This window comes from Pongo abelii, chromosome X (genome assembly GCF_028885655.2).
Source record: "Pongo abelii isolate AG06213 chromosome X, NHGRI_mPonAbe1-v2.0_pri, whole genome shotgun sequence".
NCBI lineage: Eukaryota > Metazoa > Chordata > Mammalia > Primates > Hominidae > Pongo > Pongo abelii.
Window position 1 is genome coordinate 161,359,300 of NC_072008.2, and position 21,695 is coordinate 161,380,994.

The 21,695-nt window shown below is 39.7% G+C and overlaps 1 protein-coding gene across 3 annotated transcripts in view; it reads right to left on the reverse strand.

The window, feature by feature from the left end:
* F8 (coagulation factor VIII) overlaps positions 1-21,695 on the reverse strand; it is a 219,492-nt gene that overhangs the window by 25,410 nt on the left and 172,387 nt on the right. For all 3 annotated transcript variants that reach the window (XM_024240562.3, XM_054545278.2, XM_024240561.3), the window contains 3 exons: positions 7,774-7,918; positions 6,413-6,561; positions 5,137-5,313 (listed from right to left, as the gene is read on the reverse strand). In XM_024240562.3, the coding sequence (XP_024096330.1) occupies positions 5,137-5,313; positions 6,413-6,561; positions 7,774-7,918 (471 nt within the window). The remainder of the gene's footprint in view (positions 1-5,136; positions 5,314-6,412; positions 6,562-7,773; positions 7,919-21,695) is intronic.

A 21,695-nucleotide genomic window follows, 5' to 3' on the forward strand; every position in this document is an offset into this window, starting at 1 on the left:
AATGACTTGACAGATTCTATGTATGCCCTGAAGGAGACCCTTATCTACTGTAGCCACAGAGCTGAGATTGCTGAAAATCAAATGCCAAATCTCATCCTGTGACTAACTGAATTACAAAGCAAGCCAAACTCCCAGCTTTGCAGGGTGTCTACTGTTAAAGCAAGGGCATTGATTGGGAAAGAATGGGGCACTATAAGTTGGATTAGGTATGTGTGGAAGACCCTGATTAAGCTGGGGACATTGAGCTCCTAAATATTGATGAGTCTTCTTTGCCAGTGAAAGTTTTCTCTCCATCCCTGTGGTGGCAGTATCTCCACTCCAGTCTAAGTGGATTAACCCTGCACTGCCTGAGGAAACTGTAATGGCCTCCCCTGAGGCAACTGCCATGCAAGATAATGCTGATTCCCTTCAGGACCCACCCTACTACCCCTGTTTGTTATTAGATCTATAACTACACTCAAGTCCCAGCAGGCGAGGTGAGGTATGAAGGTGACCCATGACAAGGTGCACTACACTCCAAAATCATGACTTGAGTTTTCTAATTTACACAAGCAGGAATCCAGAGAATATGTATAGGAATGGGTACAAAGGATGTGAGATAATGGTGGAAGGCACATAAAGTTGGATTAGGCCAAATTTATTGACATGGGCCCACTAAGCAGAGTGGACTTAATGTTGCATCTCAGGGAATTAGGAAGGCCTCTAACGGTTTAATTGGTTGGCTGAAACACAGACCAAAAGATGGCCCACAGTGAGCAAACTAGAAATTTCAGACTTGCCCTGGTTTAATGTAGAAGAAAGGAGATTGAAATGCTAGAGTGAATTTGTCATTTAAGACCTACTCACCAACACTGGGAGAGTTCAGAAGACACAGATCTCACTATTACTTTGAGAAATAAATTTGTGAGGGGAACCTCAGCATCCTTGAAGGGCTCCCTGATCACTTTTCTCTGTAGGTGACACCTTACAGCAGGACCTGCAGTCACTGAATTAGAAAACCTAAATACAATGGGAATAATTGGATCCTGGGGTGGAAGGGGCCAATGGGCAGCACTCAACTGCCAAAGGCAAGGTAAGTGTGGTTACCATAAGGGAGAGCAGAGTCAAAGCAGCAATTAGAATAGTATGACTTGCACAGACCTATGGTGTTGGCTAGTAGATTATAGTGTTCCTAGATGTGATATAGATAGAATGCCTACCAAATTCTTGAACTGCATAAGCGGAAAAGTTCTAGGTCAAGTGAACAAAAGTCTAACCTGAATAATAAAAACAGAGTCATGGCCTCTCAATCAATTCCCAGACTTGAGCAAGTTTACAGACCCAGCACTTCTTGAATGAAGGGGAGGCTCAGTCTCCTTGAGGAAGGACTCTGGTACACTGCCAAGAATACTGCCACTCTTTCTCTCAGCCTTCCCCAAAGGGACATATGGCCTTTCTATCAGAATAAATGTGCATAGAAGAAAAATAATTAATCAGACCTTTCAGGGACTACTGGACAATGGCTCTGAACTGGCACTAATTTCAGGAGACCCAAAATGTCACTGTGGTCCACCAGTCAGAGTATGGGCTTATGGAGGGTCAAATGATCAATGGAATTTTAGCTCAAGTCCATCTCAAAGTGGATGCAGAGGATCTGTGAGACTATCTTGTGGTTATTTCCCCAGTCCTGGAATGTGTAATTGGAAGAGATATATTGAGCAGCTAGCAGGATCTTCATATTGGTTCCCTGACCTATGGAGCAGGGGCTATTACAGTGAGAAATCCTCCTGTAATCCTCTGTGAATAACTATTCTCCTTTTGTGAGATAGCTCTTGGCCTACTACTGGGCCTTAGTAGGTACTGAATGCTTAGCCACAGACCACCAAGTTGCCATGTGACCTGAACTGCCCATCATGAACTAGGTGTTATCTGACCCACCAAGCCATAAAGTTGGGTATGAACAATGGCACTCCATCATCAAATGGAAGTGGTATATACATGATCAGGTCTGAGCAGGTCCTGAAAACACATGTAAATTACATGAAGAAGTAGCCCAAATGTCCATGATGCCTGTTTCTGCTACCCTGCCTTCTCTCTCCCAGCCTGCACTTATGGCCTCATTGGGAGTTCCCTATGATCAGTTTACAGAGGAAGAGGAGTCTTGGGCCTGGTTTACAGATGGTTCTGCACGATATGCAGGTACTACACAAAAGTGGACAGTCCCTATCTGAGATACCCATGAATGACAGTGGGCAGAAGTTTAGGCAGTGTACCTGGTTGTGGACTTTGCTTAGAAGGAGAAATGGCCAGGTGTGCAATTATGGGCTGTAGTCAGTGTAGTCAAGTAATGGGCTGTAGTCAGTGCTTTGTCCAGATAGGGACTTGGAAGGAACATGATTAGAAAACAGGTGACAAAGAAATTTGGGGAAGAGATATGTGGACAGATCTCTCTGAATGGGCAAAGGATGTGAATATATTTATGTCCCATGTGAGCGCTCAACGAAGGGTGACCTCAGCAGATAAGGATTTCAATAATCAAATAAATATGATGGACCGGGTGCAGTGGCTCACGCCTGTAATCCCAGCACTTTGGGAAGCCAAGGCGGGAGGATCACCTGAGGTCAGGAGTTCAAGACCAGCCTGGCCAACATGGCGAAACCCTGTCTCTACTAAAAATACAAAAATTAGCCAGGCGTGGTGATGTGCGCCTGTAGTCCCAGCTACTTGGGAGGCTGAGGCACGAGAAACGCTTGAACCCGGGAGGCAGAGGTTGCAGTGAGCTGAGATTGTGCCACTGCACTCCACCCTGGGCAACAGAGCAAGACTCCATCTCAAAAACAAAGTAGATATGATGACTTGTTCTGTGGATACCAGTCATCCTTTTTACTCAGCCACCTATGTCACTGCCTGATGGGCTCATGAACAAAGTTGCCATGGTGGCAGGGATAGAGGCTATGCATGGGCTCAGCAACATGGACTTCTATTCAACAAGGCTGACCTGGCTATGGCCACTGCTAAGTGTCCAATCTGCCAGCAGTAGAGACAAACACAGAGTCCCCAGTATGGCAATATTTCCCAGGATGATCAGCCAGCTATCCGGCAGCAGGTTGATTACATTGGAATATGTTCATCATGGAAGGGCAGTGTTTTGTCCTTCCTGGAAGGAAACTGAACTACTACTTCACAATGGAGGTATGGAAGAGTGTGTCTGGAATACAATAGATCCCTTAGGGTGTCTCTTAGTATTACCAGGCCCTATGATTCTGGTCAATGGGAAACTACAGCAACCCAATCCATGCAGGACTACTAGTGGCCCAGGCTCTTCAGGAATAAAGGTTTGGGTCACCTCATCAGGTAAAGAACCACAATCAGCTGAGATGCTTGCTGAAGGCAAAGTCAATACAGAATGGGTAGTAGAAGAAGGTAGTAATCAATACCAGCCAAGTTTTGTTATATCATGTTAGGTGGAATTATGACCTCATTTTTGTCTCTACTTAGAGATAAAGGAGATGTGTATGGTGGGTGCTACATTGACAAGGGGTGGACTCGTCATGGTTAATTTTATGTATCTACTTTACTTGGTCATAAGGTGCCCAGATATTTACTCAAACATTATTCTGGTTATTTCTGTGAAGGTGTTTTTGAATGAGATTAACATTGAAGTCAGTAGACTGAGTAAAGCAGATTGCTGTCCCTAATGTGGGAGGAATCATCCAATTAGTTGAAGGCCTGAATAGAACAAAAAGACTGAGTCTTCCCCAAGTAAGAAAGTATTCTTGCTGCCTGACTGCCTTTGGACTGGAACATCAGCTTTTTCCTGCTTTCAGTCTTGAACTAAAACAGTTTAGCTCATCCAGAGAGAGAGAGAGAGAGAGAGAGAGAGAGAGAAACAGACAGACAGACAGAATCTCCTATTGGTTCTGTTTCTTTGGATATCCCTGACTAACACACTCATATAAGTAGAATCATATAATATCTATCCTTTTATGTCTGGCCTATTCACTTAGCATATTTTCTTTTCTTTTCTTTTTCTTTCTTTTTTTTTTTTTTTTTGAGATGGAGTCTCACTCTGTTGCCCAGGCTGGAATGCAGTGGCGCGATCTCGGCTCACTGCAAGCTCTGACTCCCGGGTTCATGCCATTCTCCTGTCTCAGTCTCCCGAGTAGCTGGGACTACAGGCACCCGCCACCACATTTGGCTAATTTTTTGTATTTTTAGTAGAGATGTGGTTTCACCGTGTTAGCCAGGATGGTCTCGATCTCCTGACCTCGTGATCTGCCTACCTCGGCCTCCCAAAGTGCTGGATTACAGGCATCAGCCACCACGCCCGGCCTTCACTTAGCATATTTTGAAAGTTCATCATGTTGTGGCACTAATCAGAGATATAACCTCTTTTAAATGGGAATTTCTTCCAGAATATCCAATGTCTAGACTTCAGTTCACCAAACTGCCAGTTTGGTGAAGTCTTTCATCCAGCCTTGATGGATAAGGGAATTCTTCTTGGACATGATGTTTATCTGAGACTTAATGAATGAGTCAGGTGAAAGTGGCAGTAGAGGGTAGCTAGAAAAATGTTCCAGGTAGAAGAAATAGTATCTATTTAAAAGCCTGGTATGAGATATAATGGCTGTATTTAGTGACCTGAGAATTTCTTAGTATGGATGGAGCTTAAAGAGCCAAGTGGCAAGAGACTGTATTAGAGAGATTGGTAAGGACCACATCATGGTTAATTCTTGATGAAAAAAGAATATAAAAAATACCAAAGAGAGGAACTATTCCTTCCCCCATTACTCATGGGGTGATAAGACTTTATGTCATGTCTTTTAATCAGCATAATTTGTTGAATTATCCAGCAAACCCAGATTAAGAATGAAGACTTCCTGGACCACTAAAGTTAAAGGTCAAAAAGGCTTGGGAATCAAGGTGCTGATGAGGAGAATTAATTCTTGGATCTACTCTGCCCTTTTCTCAGTATTTTACCTTTTTCTTAAAGTCACTGTGTTCTCTCAGAATGCCTTTTACAATGTCTTGCTACCATAGGTACTTAATAAATTTTGCCCTGAAAGTTTGGTCATATATCAACCTTGTTATGTTATGTTAAGCTCTAGGAGAGTTGGTATTTTTTTTCTTTCTTTCTTTCCAAGGGGACCGGCATACCTTTACTTTGCCATTCTGAAAAAAGAGAGTCCAGTGATGGCCATCTTGACTGCTGGAGATGAGGAATTCCTTCACATACATGCTGGTAAGCAGAGATTTTACTCCCTGAGTAGTTATTCCTGTGACTTTCATTGTCTTCTGAAAGTCCACTTGCAGCCACTCTTTTGGATTATTCACCTGAGGGCAATAGAGTTGGACTAGTAGCCTCTTGGTCACCATTTATTCCCAGAAATTCCCAAATCCCTCTTAACCATACCACAGCACTTCTCATTCTACTTTCTTTTTTGAGACAGAGTCTTGCTCTGTCACCCAGGCTGTAGTGCAATGGCACGATCTCAGCTCACTGAACCTCTGCCTCCCGAGTTCAACCGATTCTCCTGCCTCAGGTTCCCGAGTAGCTGTGGTTACAGGTGCCCACCACCATGTCCGGATAATTTTATATTTTTAGTAGAGATGAGTTTTCACCAGGTTGGCCAGGCTGGTCTTGAACTCCTGACTTCAGGTGATCTTCCACCTAGGCCTCCCAAAGTGCTAGGATTACAGGCGTGAGTCACTCTGCCCGGCCTCGCTCCTTCCTTCCTTCCTCTTCCTTCCTTCTTTCCTTTCTCTCTCTCTCTCTGTCTCTGTCTCTTTCAGACAGAGTCAGGCACTGTCGCCTGGGCTGGAGTGCAATAGCGTGATCTCAGCTCACTGCAACCTCCGCCTCCCGGGTTCATGCGATTATCCTGCCTCAGCAAAAGAGTGGTCTAGAACTCCTGACCTTGTGATCGGCCCGCCTCAGCCTCCCAAAGTGCTGGGATTACAGGCATGAGCCACTGCACCCAGCCTCTACTTTCTATTGGCTAGTCAGTCTCTCTTATTCAACTCTAAGCAACTTCAGGGCCAAAATTTTTCACAGTTCACCTTTGTATCCCTAGGCTCATCCTAGGGATACTAAGATGTGTAGTAAATGTTTACTTTTCATTGATGTAATGAGAAACCTGGAAAGAAAGCTAATTGTTGATATTTATCTGTAAAATGGACTTTAGCTTCTACAATTCTTTGACAGATATTAGCCCAGTACTAGACATAGAGATTCTTCTTCCAGGAGGTTCAATTAGAGATCATTTCCCCCAAATGCCTGTGTGGTTGTCTGCCCATAACCAAACTTCCTTGACACACTTTTTAGAACTAACAGTTGACAGAAATACCTCAGAAGAAATAGTCAAGGCCTTCCCCGATTTTTTCCCCAACCACTGCTCTGAGTCAGTTAAACAGTAAATCTGTTGCCTCTTACCTGAGGTCTCCAGGCATTACTCCTCCCTTGGAGGTGAAGTCGAGCTTTTGAAGGAGACCAGGTGGCAAACATATTGGTAAAGTAGGATGAAGCAGTAATCTGTGCATCTGATATTGCTTTACTCTCCATTCCCAATGGCATGCTGCAACCTCAAAGAAAAGAAAAAAGAAGGTTATCACAAGGACATGCTTCAGCCTCAGTTATACTGAGCAGCTTCCACTGATATTCTAGGGCTACTGTCATCATAATATCATTTCTCAGGTGTTAACTTTTGCACAGATTCTGTTATTGGTTTTTTGTTTTGTTTTGCTTTTTGTTTTTTTGAGATGGAGTCTCACTTTGTCACCCAGGCTGGAGTGTAGTGGCATGATCTCAGCTCACTGCAACCTCTGCCTCCCGAGTTCAAGCGATTCTCTTGCCTCAGCCTCCCGAGTAGCTGGGACTACAGGCACATGCCACCATGCCCCGCTAATTTTTTGTATTTTTAGTAGAGTTGGGGTTTCACCGTGTTAGCCAGGATGGTCTTGATCTCCTGACCTCGTGATCTGCCCGCCTTGGCCTCCCAAAGTGCTGGGATTACAGGTGTGAGCCACCTCGCCTGGTCAATTCTGTTATTGTTATCTGTTTTCTGGCCAGCTCTTCCCACTTTGTGTGACTCTTTAATTTTCTTTGTTTCTTTTCTTCTTCTACTTTTATTTTAGATTCTAGGGGTACATGGGTAGGTTTGTTGCATGGGTAAATTGCATGTCACTGAGGCTTGGTGTATGAATGATCCCCTCACCCAGGTAGTGAGTGCAGTACCCAATACATAACCTTCTAACCCACACCCCCCTCCCAACCTCTCCCCTCCTGAGTGTCCATCATTGTGTCCATGTGCATTTAATGTTTAGCTCCCACTTATGAGAACATATGATATTTGGTTTTCTGTTCCTGCATTAGTTCATTTATGATAATGGCCTCTAGCTGCATCTATGTTGCTGAAAAGGACATGATCTCATTCTTTTTTATGGCTGCATAGTATTCCATGGTATGTATGTACCACATTTTCTTTATCCAATCTGTTGTTGATGGGCATTTAGGTTGATTCCATGCCTTTGCTATTGTGAATAGCGCTGAAATGAACATATGCGTGCATGTGTCTTTATGACAGAATGATTTATATTCCTTTGATTATATACCCAGTGATGGGGTTGCTGGGTTGAATGGTATTTCTGGGTTTGCCCAGGACTATGCTGGTTTTAGCACTGACAATTTTGTGTCCTGATACTGGGAACCCCTCTCCCAGTCTCAGGATAACTAGAACAGTTAGTCACCCTACCCATGGTTGAGGGAAGAAGGATATGGGATGACTTGGCACTTACTATTTAAATCACAGCCCATCAACTCCATGCGAAGAGTGCTGCGAATGCTATAATGAGTTGGGTGCAAACGGATGTATCGAGCAATAATTGGAGGGTTAAAAATATTGTGTTTTATCCCAGATGAATCCACATTGCCAAAGAAGACCTGTATGGAGAGATTAGCACAAATACATGGAAAGTGAATACAGAGTAAAAAGCAATTTCTGTCAATCATATCTTCCTTCTAATTTGCTTTGTGCATTTCTCAACAGCATCCAACATCTACATAAGATAACTATGGTTAGATGGACGTTACGATGGTAGACACAAAGGAGGAAAGCACCAAGAAGAAGTGGGAACAAGGGAAATTATTAGGTCTGGGGCAAGTGAAGTTATTTTCTACTTTGAGTTCCTGTAAAAGGCTTATAAAAGTTGAGGAAGCCATTTGGGCTCTGCTACTCCAGCATGATCCACAGCCCAGGAGTAGCAGCATCACCTGAGGACAATTCAAAATGCAGCATCAGGACAACGGTATCAGTGAGTTGATGGGATAGGAGGTCCCTAGCTCTTGTTCCCCCACAGGAACAATAATTTGACAATGATCTATGGACAAGAGTGTCTTTGTGGGAGCCTTGGGATTCAGGTAGGAGGTTGAGAAACCCTGGTAGAGCTCAAGAACAAAGATGAATAGTTTAATAAGGCAGGCCCACATTTTAGTGGCAGGCCTGTCAACTGTAGTTCTGGTTGTGGACCCAGAAGCAGCCCACCACCCTGGGGACTTAGCTCCAGAGCTGTTTGTATGTGGTCCTACCACTATCCCTATCTGCCCAGGAATCTGGGAGGAGCAACTCCCATTGGCAACCCCAGTAACAGGGATCCCAACTGTGGACTCTGAAGCAGCTGTACCTGAAGCAGCTTCAGTACCACACTACCATGGTCTTGGGGAAGTTTTGCCTACTCAGGAAACTGGTGGGAGTCATGCCAGTCTACCTCTGGAACCAGGCCCACCAACTAGACCTGACTGTGGACTCAGAAGTAACCCTGTGAGCCAACTCCAGTCTTGCTGTACCATGTTCTGGAGACAGTCCTGCCTGAATCCACACTTACCTGTGCCCCCATAACAGGCCCGCTGACTGTGGGCCCAAGTGGGGACCCTGAAGCAGCCCTTTGACCCAGCTCCAGGCCCACTGCATCATGGTCTGCAGGCAGTCCTGCCCACTCAAGGACCCAGAGAGAGCTATACCTATCCAAAGCCCTGGTAATGGGCCCATTGTCTGAGTACTCAACTTCAGACCAGAAGAGGTGTCAGCTCACTCAAATGCACAGATACCAATGCAAGGCTATGTGGATCATGAAGAATCAGGCAAATATGACATCACCAAAGGGAACTAATAAAGCTCCAGTAACCAACCCTGAAGAAATGGAGATTCATGAAATTTTTGACAAAGAATTCAAAATAATCATTTAAAGAAGCTCAATGAGCTACAAGAGGATACAGGAAGACGACAAACAAAATGAGGAAAACAATACATGAACAACATTAGAAGTTTAATAAAGAAATAAAAACCATAAAAAAGAACCAAATAAAAATCCTGTAGCTAAAGAATATTGCTGAATATAGCTGAAGAATGACTGAACTAAAAAATTTAATAGCGATCTTTAATAGCAGACTCAATCATTCAGAAGAAAGAATTTGTAAACTTGAAGACAAGTCATTTGAAATTATGTAGTTAGTGGAATAAAAAGAAAAATGAGAAAGAGTGAAGAAAGAACATAGGACTTATGGGACATCATCAAGCAAAATGATAGATGCATTATAGAAATCTTAAAAGGAGAAGAGAGAGAGAAAGGAAACTTATTTAAAGAAATAATAGGTGAGAACTCCCCAAATCTAGGGAGGGAAAGTGCCATCTGGATTCATTAAGCCCAAAGATAACCAAATACATTAAACCCACAGAAGTCTACAGTGAGACGCATTATAATTAAATTATCAACAAAGACAAAAGAGAATTTTGGGGTAGTAAGAAGACAGTGAATTGTCACCTATAGGGGAGCTCCATAAGACTATGAGTGGATATCTCAGCATGTCAGGAAAGAGTGGGATGATATATTCAAAGTACTAGAGAGAAAAAAAATCCAATCAACAATACTTTATCTGGAAAAACTGTCCTTTAAGAATGAAGACAAAGATAAAGCCTTTCTCAAACAAAAACTGAGGGAGTTTGTCACCACGAGACCTGCCTTATAAGAAGTGCTAATAGTTCTTTAAGTTGAAATTAAAAAAACCTTGTGGCTACAGTAACCAAAACAGCATGGTACTGGTACCAAAACAGAGATACAGATCAATGGAACAGAACAGAGCCCTCAGAAATAATGCCACATATCTACAACTATCTGATCTTTGACAAACCTGACAAAAACAAGAAATGGGGAAAGGATTCCCTATTTAATAAATGGTGCTGGGAAAACTGGCTAGCCGTATGTAGAAAGCTGAAACTGGATCCCTTCCTTACACCTTATACAAAAATCAATTCAAGATGGATTAAAGACTTAAATGTTAGACCTAAAACCATAAAAACCCTAGAAGAAAACCTAGGCATTACCATTCAGGACATAGGCATGGGCAAGGACTTCATGTCTAAAACACCAAAAGCAATGGCAACAAAAGCCAAAATTGACAAATGGGATCTAATTAAACTAAAGAGCTTCTGCACAGCAAAGGAAACTACCATCAGAGTGAACAGGCAACCTACAAAATGGGAGAAAATTTTCGCAACCTACTCATCTGACAAAGGGCTAATATCCAGAATCTACAATGAACTCCAACAAATTCACAAGAAAAAAACAAACAACCCCATCAAAAAGTGGGCAAAGGATATGAACAGACACTTCTCAAAAGAAGACATTTATGCAGCCAAAAAACACATGAAAAAATGCTCACCATCACTGGCCATCAGAGAAATGCAAATCAAAACCACAATGAGATACCATCTCACACCAGTTAGAATGGCAATCATTAAAAAGTCAGGAAACAACAGGTGCTGGAGAGGATGTGGAGAAATAGGAACACTTTTACACTGTTGGTGGGACTGTAAACTAGTTCAACCATTGTGGAAGTCAGTGTGGCAATTCCTCAGGGATCTAGAACTAGAAATTCCATTTGACCCAGCCATCCCATTACTGGGTATATACCCAAAGGACTATAAATCATGCTGCTATAAAGACACATGCACACGTATGTTTATTGCGGCATTATTCACAATAGCAAAGACTTGGAACCAACCCAAATGTCCAACAATGATAGACTGGATTAAGAAAATGTGGCACATATACACCATGGAATACTATGCAGCCATAAAAAATGATGAGTTCATGTCCTTTGTAGGGACATGGATGAAATTGGAAATCATCATTCTCAGTAAACTATCGCAAGAACAAAAAACCAAACACCGCATATTCTCACTCATAGGTGGGAATTGAACAATGAGAACACATGGACACAGGAAGGGGAACATCACACTTCGGGGACTGTTGTGGGGTGGAGGGAGGGGGGAGGGATAGCATTGGGAGATATACCTAATGCTAGATGACGAGTTAATGGGTGCAGCGCACCAGCATGGCACATGTATACATATGTAACTTACCTGCACGTTGCGCACATGTACCATAAAACCTAAAGTATAATAATAATAATAATAATAAAAAAAAAGAAATAAAACCAATAACACAAAACCATATGAATCCTTTCATTGCTAAAGGTAAATATAAAGAGAAACATAGAATATTGTAACACTATAATGATTGTTATAAATCACTATTAATATTAATTTATAAATTAAAAGACAAAAATAGTAATAGTAACTATAGTGACAGAAATTTCTCAATGGAAACACAATATAGAAGGAAGTAAAATATGACGTCGATTACATAAAGTTGTGGCGGGGGGAATGAGTAAAGTATAGAGTTTCTGTATGTGATTGAAGGTGTTGTCAGCTTAAAACAGACTGCCATAACTATAAAATGTTCAATTTGATCCCTGTGGTAACCACACACACACACACACAGTAGATATACAGAAGATAAAGAGAAAAGAATCAAAACACATCCAAGCAAAAATCATCAAACCACAAAGAAAGAAAAAGAAGAAAGGAACAAGAAAACTACAAAACAGAAAACTATTAACAGAATGGCAACAGAAAGTCCTAACCTATCAATAATTACTTTAAGTGTAAATTGACTAAACTCCCCAATCAAAAGACATAGAGTAACTGAATGGGCTTTTTAAAAAGCCAACAATTCAGAGATGGGAAGTAAGAAACAAAAATAAACAGGACCCAACTACATGTTGTTGATAACAGACTCACTTTTGATTTAAGGACATACATAGGCTGAAAGTGAAGGGGTGGAGAAAGTTATGCCATGCAAACTGTAACCAAAAGAGAGCAAGGGTGGCTATACTTGTATGAGATAAAATAGTCTTTAAGTAAAAAACTGTGACATGAGACATAGAAGGTCATTATATAATAAAAGGGTTACTTGAACAGGAAAATGTAATAATTATAAATATATATGTACTCAACATGAAAGCACCTAAATATATAAAGCAAACATTGACAGACATGGAAGAAGAAATAGATAACAATACAATATAGCTGACTTCAATACTCCACTCTCTATAATGAATAGATCATCCCAACAGAAAATCAATAAGGACAAAACAGAACTGAAGAATAAAATAGACCCAATGGACCTAAAATGTGTATATAGAACTTTCCACCCAACAGTAGAATTATCAAGCACACACAGAACATTCTTCAGGACAGATCACCTTTCAGGTCACAAAACAAGTTATAATAAATTTAAGATTAATATCATACCAAGTATATTTTCTGACCACAGTAGATTGAAACTACAAATCATATCTATGACAAACCCACAGCCAATATCATACCGAATGGGCAAAAACTGGAAGCATTCCCTTTGAAACTACAAATCAATAACAATAAGAAAACATGAAAATTCACAAATATGTGGAAACTAAACAACACATTCTTGAACGACCATTGGGTCACAGAAGAAACTGAAATCTTGATAATATGCCAAAACTTAAAGGATGCAGTAAAAGCATACTAATAGGGAAATTTATAGCAATAAATGCCTATATTTAAAAAGAAGAAACATATGAAATAAACAACCCAATTTATCACCTCCAGGAACTACAAAAAGAAGAAAAAAAAAACTAAGCCCAAAGGTAGCAGAACAAAGGAAATAATAAATGCTAGAGCAGAAATAAATAAAACGGAGAATAAAAAAACAATTGGAAATAATTGACAAAACTAAGAGCTGATTTTTTTGAAAAAATAAACAAAATTGACAAGTCCTTATCTAGACTACAAAAAAAGAGAGAAGACTCATATAAATAAAATATAAATGAAAGAGGAGACATTACAACTGATGTCACAGAAACAGACAGAACCATAAGGGACTATTGTAAGTGTCAACAAATTGGTTAACCTAGAGGAAATGGATAAATTCCTAGAAACATATAACATACCAAAACTGAATAACAAAGAAATAGAAAGCCTTAACAACTAACAACAAATAGGGATATTAAATCTAGTAATCAAAAACTTTCCAACAAAGAAAAGCCCAGGACCAATGGCTTCATGGATGAATTCTATCAAACATTCAACGAAGTATTACTACCAGTATTTCATAAACTCTTCCAAAAAATATGAGAGAACACTTCAAAACACAATTTATTAGCCAGCATCACCCTGATACCATATCCAGGCAAAAACAACACTAGAAAAGAAAACTACAGGCCAGGCCAGGTGTGGTGGCTTAAGCCTGTAATCCCAACACTTTGGGAGGCTGAAGCAGGCAAATCACTTGAGGTCAGGAATTCGAGACCAGCCTGGTCAACAAGGTGAAAACTCATCTCTACTAAAAAAATACAAAAATTAGCTGGGTGTGATGGCATGTTCCAGTAGTCCCAGCTACTCAGGAGGCTGAGGCAGGAGAATTGCTTGAATCCAGGAGGTAGAGGTTGTAGTGAGCCAAGATCATACCACCACTGCACTCCAGCCTGGGCGACAGAGCAAGACTCTGTCTCAAAAAAAAAAAAAAAAAAAAAAAGAGAAAAGAAAAGAAAGAAAACTACAGGCCAATATCCCTGATGAACACGGATACAAAAATCCTCAACAAAACACCAGCCAACCAAATTCAACAGCACATTAAAAGGATCATTCATCATGAACAAGTGGAATTTATCCCTAGGATGCAAGGATGGTTCAACATGGGCAAATCAATCAATGTGATATACCACATTATCAGAATGAAAGATAAAAAACACATGATTATTTCGATCAATACAGAAAAAGAATTTGACAAAACTAGATATCCCTTCATAATAAAAACTTTCAGCAAGATAGATACAGAAGGAACTTAACACAATAAAGACCATATAGGAAAAGCTCACAGCTGATATCATAACCAAATGTGGAAAAACTGAAGGTTTTTCCTTTTAGATACTGATATGGTTTGGCTCTATGTTCCCACTCAAATCTCACCTTGAATTGTAATCCCCATAATCCCCACATGTCAAGGGAGGGACCTAGTGGGAGGTGATTGGATCATGGGGATGGTTTCCCCCATGCTGTTCTCCTGATAGTGAGTTCTTACGAGAGCTGATGGTTTTATAAGTGTTTGACAGTTCCTCCTTCACACACTCTCTCTTGCCTGCTGCCATGTAAGATGTGCCTATTTCCCTTTCTGCTATGACTGTAGGTTTCCTGAGGAAAGAACATGGGACTTATGGGACAGCCATGCAGAACTGTGAGTCAATTAAACCTCTTAAAGCTTCATAAGTGAAGGAGAAATGAAATTCTTTACAGACAAGCAAATGCTGAGGGATTTTGTCACCACCAGACCTGCCTTACAAGAGCTCCTGAAAGAAGCACTAAACATGGAAAGGAACAACTGGTACTAGCCACTGCAAAAACATACCGAATTGTAAAGAACATTGACACTATGAAGAAACTGCATTAACTAATGGGCAAAACAACCAGCTAGCATCATAATGACAGGATGAAATTCACACATAACAATATTAACCTTAAATGTAAATGGGCTAAATACCCCAATTAAAAGACACAGACTGGCAAATTGGATAAAGAGTCAAGACCCATCAGTATGCTGTATTCAGGAGACTCATCTCACTTGCAAAGACACATATAGGCTCAAAATAAAGGGATGGAGGAATATTTACCAAGCAAATGGAAAGCAAAAAAAAAAAAAAAAAAAAAAGCAGGAGTTGCAATCCTAATCTCTGATAAAACAGACTTTAAACCAACAAAGACCAAAAGAGACAAAGAAGAGCATCACATAATGGTAAAGAGAAAAATGCAGCAAGAAGAGCTAACTATCCTAAATATATATGCACCCAATACAGGAGCACCCAGATTCATAAAGCAAGTTCTTAGAGACATACACAAAGAGACTTAGACTCCCACACAATAATAGTGGGATACTTTAACACTCCACTGTCAATATTAGATCAATGAGACAGAAAATTTACGAGGATATTCAGGACTTGAATTCAGCTCTGGACCAAGCAGACCTAATAGAGATCTACAGAACTCTCCACCCCAAATCAACAGATTATACATTCTTCTCAGCACCACATTACACTTATTCTAAAATTGATTACATAATTGGAAGTAAAACAATCCTCAGCAAATACAAAAGAATGGAAATCATAACAAACAGTCTCTCAGACCACAGTGCAATCAAATTAGAACTCAGGATTAAGAAACACACTCAAAACTGCAAAAATACATGGAAACTGAACAACCTGCTCCTGAATGACTACTGTGTAAATAACGAAATGAAGGCAGATATAAAGATGTTCTTTGAAACCAATGAGAATGAAGACACAGCATACCAGAATTTCTGGGACACACTTAAAGCAGTGTTTAGAGGGAAATTTATAGTACTAAATGCCCACAAGAGAAAGCAGGAAAGATTGAAAATTGACACCCTAACATCAAAATTAAAGAATTAGAGAAGCAACAGCAAACAAATTCAAAAGCTAGCAGAAGACATGAAATAACTAAGATCAGAGCAGAACTGAAGGAGATAGAGACACAAAAAAAGTTCAAAAAATCATTGAATCCAGGAGCTGTTTTTTTTGAAAAAATCAACAAAATAGATAGACTGCTAGCCAGACTAATAAAGAAGAAAAGAGAGAAGAATCAAATAGATGCAATAAAAAATGATATTGGGGATATCACCACTGATCCCACAGAAATACAAACTACCATCAGAGAATACTATAAACACGTCTATGCAAATAAACTAGAAAATCTAGAAGAAATAGATAAATTCCTGGACACATACACCCTCCCAAGTCTAAGCCAGGAAGAAGTTGAATCCCTGAATAGACCTATAACGAGTTCTGAAATTGAGGCAGTAATTAATAGCCTACCAACCAAAAAAAGTACAGGACCAGAGGGATTCACAGCCAAATTCTACCAGAGGCACAAAGAGGAGCTGGTACCATTCCTTCTGAAACCATTCCAAACAATAGAAAAAGAGGGAATCCTCCCTAACTCATTTTATGAGGCCAGCATCATCCTGATACCAAAACCTGACAGAGACACAACAAAAAAAGAAAATTTCAGGCCAATAACCCTGATGAACACCAATACAAAAATCCTCAATAAAATACTGGCAAAACGAATCCAGCAGCACATCAAAAAGCTTATCTACCACAATCAAGTTGGCTTCATCCCTGGGATGCAAGGCTGGTTCAACATATGCAAATCAATAAACATAATTCATCACATAAACAGAACCAATGACAAAAACCACATGATTATCTCAATAGATGCAGAAAAGGCCTTCGATAAAATTCAACACCCCTTCATGCTAAAACCTCTCAATAAACTACATATCGATGGAACATATCTCAAAATCATAAGAGCTATTTATGACAAACCCACAGCCCATATCATACTGAATGGGCAAAAACTGGAAGCATTCCCTTTGAAAACCGGCACAAGACAAGGATGCCCTCTCTCACCACTCCTATTCAACATAGTATTGGAAGTTCTGGTCAGGGCAATCAGGCAAGAGAAAGCAATAAAGGGTATTCAAATAGGAAAAGAGGAAGTCAAATTGTCTCTCTTTGCAGATGACATGATTGTATATTTAGAAAACCCCATCATCTCAGCCCAAAACCTCCTTAAGCTGATAAGCAACTTCAGCAAAGTCTCAGGATACAAAATCAATGTGTAAAAATCACAAGCATTCCTATACACCAATAACAGACAGAGAGCCAAATCATGAGTGAACTCCCATTCACAATTGCTACTAAGAAAATAAAATACCTACAAATACAACTTACAAGGGATGTGAAGGACCTCTTCAAGGAAAACTACAAACCACTGATCAAGGAAATAAGAGAGGACACAAACGGAAAAACATTCCATGCTCACAGATAGGAAGAATCAATATCATGAAAATGGCCATACTGCCCAAAGTAATTTATAGATTCAATGCCATCTCCATCAAGCTACCACTGACTTTCTTCGCAGAATTGGAAAACACTACTTTAAACTTCATATGGAACCAAAAAAGAACCCTCATAGCCAAGACAATCCTGGGCAGGAAGGACAAAGCTGGAGGCATCATGCTACCTGACTTGAAACTATACTACAAGGCTACAGTAACCAAAACAGCATGGTACTGGGGCCAAAACAGATATGCAGACCAATGTAACAGAACGGAGGCCTCAGAAATAACACCACACAGCTACAACCATCTGATCTTTGACAAACCTGACACAAACAAGCAATGGGGAAAAGATTCCCTATTTAATAAATGGTGTTGGGAAAACTGGCTAGCCATATGCAGAAAACTGAAACAGGACCCCTTCCTTACACCTTTTACAAAAATCAACTCAAGATGAATCAAAGACTTAAACGTAAGACCTAGGACCATAAAAATCCTAGAAGAAAACCTGGGCAATACCATTCAGGAGATAGGCATGGGCAAAGACTTCATGTCTAAAACACCAAAAGCAATGGCAACAAAAGCCAAAATTGACAAATGGGATCTAATTAAATTAAAGAGCTTCTGCACAGCAAAAGAAACTATCATCAGGGTGAACAGGCAACCGACAGAATGGGAGAAAATTTTTGCAATCTATCCATCTGACAAAGGGCTAATATACAGAATCCACAAAGAACTTAAACAAATTTATAAGAAAAAAACAAACAACCCCATCAAAAAATGGGCAAAGGATATGAACAGACACTTCTCAAAAGAAGACATTTATGCAACCAACAGACATTTGAAAAAATGCTCATCATCACTGGTCATTAGAGAAATGCAAATCAAAACCACAATAAGATACCAACTCACGCCAGTTAGAATGGTGATCATTAAAAAGTCAGGAAACAACAGATGCTGGAGAGGTTGTGGAAAAATAGTAACGCTTTTACACTGTTGATGAGAGTGTAAATTAATTCAACCATTGTGGAAGACAGTATGGCAATTCCTCAAGGATCTAGAACTAGAAATACCATTTGACCCAGCAAATCCCACTACTGGGCATATACCCAAAGGATTATAAATCATTCTACGATAAAGACACATGCACATGTATGTTTACTGTGGCACTATTCACAATAGCGAAGACTTGGAACCAATCCAAATGTCCATCAATGATAGACTGGATTAAGAAAATGTAGCACATATACACCATGGAATACTATACAGCCATAAAAAGGATGAGTTCCTGCCCTTTGCAGGGACATGGATGAAGCTGGAAACCATCATTCTCAGCAAACTATCACAAGATCAGAAAACCAAACACTGCATGTTTTCACTCATAAGTGGGAGCTGAACAATGAGAACACATGGAAACAGGGAGTGGAACATCACACGCCGGGGCCTGTTGGGGGGTGGGGGGCTAGGGGAGGGATAACATTAGGAGAAATACCTAATGTAGGTGACGGGTTGATGGGTGCAGCAAACCACCAGGGCACGTGTATACCTATGTAACAAAACTGCACGTTCTGCACATGTAACCCAGAACTTAAAATATAATTTAAAAAATAAATAAAATAAAAAGCATCCAAATAGAAGAGAATAGTAAAATTATCTCTTTTTGCAGATGACATGATCATACATGTAGAAAACTCTAAAGACTCAAGAAAAAATTGTTAGAACTAATACATGAATTCTGTAAAGTTGCAGGATACAAAATCAACATACAGAAATCAGTGGTGTTTCTATACACTATGAACTATCCCAAAGGAAATTAGAAAATAATCTTATTTACAATAGCAACAAAAGAATAAAATACTTAGGAACAGGCTTAACCAAAGAAATGAAAGACTTGTACAATGAAAATATAGAAAACATTTATGAAGGAAATTAAAGAAGACACAGATAAATAAAAGATATTCCATATTCCTAGATTGGAAGAATTAGTATTGTTAAAATGTCCACACTACCCAAAGTAATCTTTAGATTTGATGTGATCCCTATCAAAATCTCAATGATGTTCTTCACGGAAATAAAAAAAATTTTTTTAATTAATATGAAATCACAAAACACCCCAAGGAGGCAAAGCAATCTTTTTTTTTTTTTTTGAGACAGAGTCTTGCTCTGTTGCCCAGGCTGGAGTGCAGTGGTGCGATCTCGGCTCACTACAACCTCTGCCTCCCAGGTTTAAGTGATTCTCCTGCCTCAGTCTCCAGATTAGCTGGATCACAGGGGCCTGCTACCACATCTGGCTAATTTTTGTATTTTTTCAGTAGAGACAGGGTTTCACCATGTTGGCCAGGCTGCTCTTAAACTCCTGACCTCAAGTGATCCACCCGCCTCAGCCTCCCAAAGTGCTGGGATTACAGGTGTGGGCCACCACATGCAGCCTGGCAAAGCAATCTTAAGCAAGAAGAACAAAGCTAGAGGCATCATACTTCCTGATTTCAAAATATACTACAAGTCTCCAGTAATCAAAATAGTATGGTACTGGCATAAAAATAGACACATCAACCAAAGGAACAGAATAGAAAAGCCCAGAAATAAGTTCACACATTTACAGTCAACAGATTTTTGACAAGGGTGCCAAGAACACACAACGGGGAAAAGAGAGTCTCTTCAATAAATGATATTGGGAAAACTGAATATCCACATGCAGAAGAAAGAAATTGGGCCCTTTTCTCACACTATACATAAAATTCAACTCAAAATTGATTAAACACTTGTATATAAGACCTGAAACTATAAAACTCCTAGAAGAAAACAGGAAAAAAGCTACCTGATATTGATTTGGGCAATAATTTTTTTATATGACACCAAAAGCACAGGCAACAAAAACAAAAATAGACAACTGGGATTGCATCAAACTAAAAAGTTTCTGCACAGCAAAAGAAATAATCAACAGAGTAAAAAGACAACCTATGGAATGGATGAAAATATTTGCAAACTGTATATCTGATAATGGGTAAGAAACTCAAACAACTCATTAATAAGAAACAACCCAATTAAAAATGGGCAAAGGACCCAAATAGAATTTTTCAAAAGAAGAAATATAAAAGGCCAACAGATAAATGATGCTCAGCATCACTAACCCACAGGGAAATGCAAATCAAAACACAATGAGATATTCCCTCACATCTATTAGAATGGTGTCTTAGTCTGTTATGGACAATAACTTATTATGGACTCTAATTTATTATGCTGCTATGACAGAATACCACAGACTGAGTAATTTGTAGTGAACACAAATGTATATGGCTCACAGTTCTGGAGGCTGGGCAGTCCAAGATCAAGAGGCCAGCATCTGGCAAAGGCCTTCTTTCTATATCATAACATGGCAGAAGGGGAAAAAGAGGGCAAGAGAGAGCAAGAGTTCAAATTCACAGCCTTAGGTGCTTTTGTAATCGGCATTAATCCATTCGTGAGGGTGGAGTCCTCGTAACCTAAACACCTCCCATTCGGCCCTACCTGCCAACACTGTTGCATTGGGAATTAAGTTTCCAACATATGTTTTTTGGGGAAAACACTCAAACCATAGCAAATAGCTATTATCAAAAAGACAAAAGATGACAAATGTTGGTGGTAATGTGGAGAAAAGGAAACCTTTGTACACTGTTGCTGCAAAAATAAATTGGTACAGCCATTATGAAAAACAGCATAGAGGTTCCTCAAAAAAAGTAAAAATAGAATACCATGTGATCTGGCAATCTCACTTCTGTTATATATCCAAAGGATACAAAATCAGTATGTTGAATATCTGCACTCCCATGTTCGCTGTAACAGTATTCACAATAGCCAAGATAGGGAAACAACCTAAGTGTGTCCATTGATGGATGGAGGGATAAAGAAAATCTGATATATATATATATATATGATGGAATAGTCCCACAATTATAAAATATTATTCAGCCTTAAAATAGAAGAAAATCCTCCCACTTGTGATAACATGGATGAACCTGGAAAATATTATGCTAAGTGTAATAAGCCAGACACAGAAAGAAAAATACTTCATGACCTCATATGTGGAATCTAAGATGGTCAAACGCATAAAAGCAGACAGTAGAATGTTAGGTGCTAGGGACTGTGGTGTGGGGGAAACAGGGAGATGTTGATCAAAGGGTACAAAATTTCACTTATGCAAGATAACTTAGTTCTGGAGATCTAATGTACGATATAGTAACTATAGTAAACAATATTGTATACTTGAAATTTGCTAGAAGAGTAGGTCATAAATGTTCTCACCACAAAAAAGGTAGCTAGGCAAAGAGATAGATATATCTTAATTAGCTTGCTTGTGGTGACCATTTCACAATGTATCAAACGTCATATATCAAAAACAAAATATATCAAAACATCAAGTTGTACCTCTTAAATATATGCAACTTTTA